General features: G+C 49.6%; 1 protein-coding gene across 1 annotated transcript; it reads right to left on the bottom strand.

Annotated features, from left to right (window-relative positions):
- Positions 1-2,250: 2,250 nt before the first annotated feature.
- EMH_0022280 (Pdz domain protein, related, related) lies at positions 2,251-3,226 on the bottom strand (the record flags this gene model as incomplete). The annotated part of the gene is made up of 3 exons (XM_013501912.1): positions 2,251-2,597; positions 2,862-2,983; positions 3,186-3,226. The coding sequence occupies 3 exons, from the start codon at positions 3,224-3,226 to the stop codon at positions 2,251-2,253; spliced, it is 510 nt and encodes a 169-aa protein (XP_013357366.1).
- Between the last annotated feature and the right edge of the window lie 645 nt (positions 3,227-3,871).

The raw sequence follows: 3,871 nt of genomic DNA, 5'->3' as shown, positions 1-3,871 counted from the left end.
GTTATGCCGCGGCGCCTTCGAATCAGAATAATTTTTATTGTGACCGCCGTTCACTACACCGGACCTCCCCAACAGCCGACGCCAAACTTACAAAAGTAAACTACAGACGTAAAATACAAATATGAAGCTCAAATATAAAATGCATAACAGAGGATGCAAATACGAAACGCAGATGCGGGGGAGTTAAGGCAGAGAAATCAAGACATGAGCGCCTCGGCCTCTATGTTTCGTTGTTTTTAACAGCAACAGACGTATAGCAGTGAACNAATCAAGACATGAGCGCCTCGGCCTCTATGTTTCGTTGTTTTTAACAGCAACAGACGTATAGCAGTGAACGCCATGTATGCTGATTTTCAACAAGCCATAAAAAGTTAAAGCGGGGCGCAGAGGATTACGACAGGTTACGAGTGGAACCGAACCCGCAACCTTCGGGCTACGGGCCATTCACCTTGCTGATCTCCGTCCGTAGTCATCGACTGTGTTTCTGGTTCCAAGTCGTTGGTTGTAATCTCATCAGGATCACACACAATTCCATTGCTGAACTGATTTGGACAGCAAGTTTACTGCAGTGCTCATGCACGGGAATTACTGTTTTCCCGTTGGGTCTACCCCAGTTCCGCTCTGTGCAGCAACGCTTAGCCATTGCATTTGTCTTTTTGCAGCGATGTACGCCACTTTCTTCACTCTTTAGGTATGGAGGAAGTCTTCTGCTTTTGGTTGTGGACCAAAAATAGCTGCCAACGCCTCTGAGGCAGACAGAGAGATGTGAGGCAGCGGGGACTGGCAGAGGGGTTCTAGACAGGAAGGGGCGGAGATATTCCTATTACAACAAACTCTGGCTCAAAGCTGCCGAACTGCGTTTGTTGCAAAAAATGGATGATGAGTTTCAGCCTGAAACTCCGGTGCTACACTTTGCCGATACTTTCAGGTGTATCATCTCCGTTTCGTTTCGTTACGTATGCGTGCTGGCTTGGGGAACTGCAGATACACCCGAGCGAATGGGTGCTGCGCAGCCAGTGGAGGCGGAGTGCAATACAAACGAACTAAGCGCCGGATATCAGCAACCCAAAACCAAACGAACGCACGAAGGGACTGCGTGCATGTAAGCTAGGGAGGGAAAAGGCAGCTGAGGCATAGGAAGTCGCCAGACACGCAGAACAACCCAATGGCTCTAATGCAAACTTGCAGAGACAGCGCAAAGCAGTTGAGACAAACAAAGACTGTGGGAGTCCAACAAAGCCAGCTGTTGTTGCTGATACGAACAAAGCAAGCGGTTGTTGTACAGATGGACGAAAAAAAGCTATTGTTGTAAAAAATGTTGATGGTTTTGAATTAAACACCAGCTGCAGTTGAGATAATCAAAATCAGCTGGTGTTGCTGGGGTGAACAGAAGCAGCCGGCATTGTAGACGTAAACCTCATATGCTGTTGTTGAGTTCAACACCAGCTGTGGTTGATGAGGTGAATGGAGCCAGCAATTGCTGTTAAGGCGAACCAAACCAGCTGTTGCTGTAGAGGTGAACAAACGCAGAGCCTCAGACTTCTGCCTCTATACAGAAGGTAGCCCCTAGGCATTTGACGCTATTTCATTTCCATTCGATTTCGCTAAAGGGTTCGAGGATTCCTCCCCCTCGCGGCCACTGCCAGCTGCTGCAGGACTACCAGCAACGGTCCACTGGACCGCTGGTCCATTGGTCCAGCGGTCACCTTCCACAGCCACCGCCCCACTTCACAGGAGGCCAGCCAACCAGTGGCTCGTGCATCCCTGCAGGCAGTCTGCCACCTGCACACACACCCAAACTTTTAAATGTGAATACACCCAGACTGTCACCTGTACGTACACTCAATACAGGCACAAGCAAGGTCTTAATACAGAGTCGGCCACTCCGTCGTATGAAAGCCATATATATATATATATATATATATATATATATATATATATATATATATATATATATATATATATATATCATATATATATATATATATATATATATATATATATATATATATATATATATATATATATATATATATATTATAATAACAATGAGTGCGCATGAATACACATATACAATATAGTGAATATATGAATATTTTATTCATATGTATATATATGCACATCCATCTGCATTGTACTCATCTCTATGCATACAAACAAATAAATAAAAGCGATCCCTCACCTGCACTTGTGCTGATAGCAGCGTATCAACGCAGCACTGCAGCAGCAAATGAGCAGCAAAACGCAGTCTTAAAAAAATTCGCTGTTTCTTGTGCCAGCCGCCTGCAGCAACGTAGTGAGGCGGCCCGCGGGCGTATGGACAGCTGGAGTTTGCTGCTGCTGTATGTATTGCTGCTCAGCGTCGCTGCCGATACTGAGCAGCTCCTTGACAGCCCCAAGCCGCTGGAGAGCAGCAAAAGCAGGAACCCCGTAAAGCACAGGGAAGGGGCCCCTGTATACCTCCAGCTGCAGAGGCAACAGCTGCTGCTGCTCCTGCTGCAGTGCTGTGGGCCGCTGCCGTGCCCGGAGCAAGCCCAGGCACCTCTCAAAGGGCAGCCCCAACACTATGGAGTTGTTGGCTACCACAATTTGATCTCCTGACACACACACGTACACATACACAAAGAGAAAGATGTTCCGCTGCTGCTGTTACTGGTGGTGATGGTACCGCTGCTGCTGCTGCAGGGTCGGCAAGTCCTTGGACACCGGGAACGTCTGGTGCTGGAGGTTAAGGATGTTCGGCTGCTGCAGTTCGTTTCTGCTGCTGCTGTTTGTATTGCTGCTCCAGCTGCTGCTCCAGCTGGTGCACCAGCAGCAGCAGCTGCTGCTCCTGCTGTTCCTGCTCGGTGAAGCAGCCTCACCAGGCATGAGTCCCGCTTTCTCTGCTTTGCTGTTCTCAACGACGTAGGCGACGAACATGCCCCCCACCTCAGGCGGATTGGCGTCCACTGCGAATCCCCAGGGGGCCTCCACTTCAGCTTTGCTGCAGCAGCAACGGCAGCAACAGCAGCAGCAAATGCAACTCAGCTACAAATCCAGCAAAAGCAGCAGCAGCCGAAATCTGCAACGATACGGCAAGGGCAGGCAGCACCGGAAACAGCACCCGCAGCAGCACCACCACCAGCAGCAAAAGCAGCAGCTGCAAAGACACCAGCAGCAGCAACAGTATGTAGGTTTCTGCGTACATCAACGTAGGCAGTGCTCTTCTGAGCTCCCTGGGGTCCATTCGAGCCCTGAAGAGGGCCCCATCGAGCGCTTCAATAAGCTTCGCGGGGACTGTAGCCGTTGCTGCTGCAGCGGCAGCAAGCGTAGCACGAGGAGCAGCAGCTGCCAAGAAGGCCCTCGGGGTAGTAGCAGCAACATGCGGGGCAGCAGGACCAGCATGAGAACATGGAGCTGCAGCAGCACCTGAAGCAGCTGAGACAGCAGGAGGAGGAGCAGCAGCAGCAGCAGTAGCAAGATGCGCTGCTATGTTGTAGCAGCTCCTGCTCTCCCAGAGGCGGCCTCTTAGACGCAGCGAATGGCCCAACGTACACCAGGAAAGCGGCAGCAATGGCGCAGACTGCAGCAGCACCAGCAACAGCAGCAGCAAAAGCAGAAGTAAAAGTAATGAAGCTGCAGCAGAGGAGCTGCACGGAGCGGAAGCGGAAACTGAAGAGAAGGCAAAACTGATAGATACAGACAGAAATACAGAAAGAGAAAAGACGAGGACAAACAACGGCACAAAGAGAAAGACAAGAAGAACGAAAAAAAAAAGTAAGACGAAGACTGGTAAAGAAAAAACAGCGAAGCAAACACAAGTGCATATAGAAAGGAATAAATAAAAAGGCAAGGCCGAACAAACAACACCGGATCTCTATCCAGAGACAGA

Source organism: Eimeria mitis, genomic scaffold (assembly GCF_000499745.2).
Source record: "Eimeria mitis Houghton genomic scaffold, Emh_scaff787, whole genome shotgun sequence".
Lineage (NCBI taxonomy): Eukaryota > Apicomplexa > Conoidasida > Eucoccidiorida > Eimeriidae > Eimeria > Eimeria mitis.
Note: the sequence above shows the minus strand (reverse complement) of the source record. Positions and strands in the feature narration are given on the sequence as shown.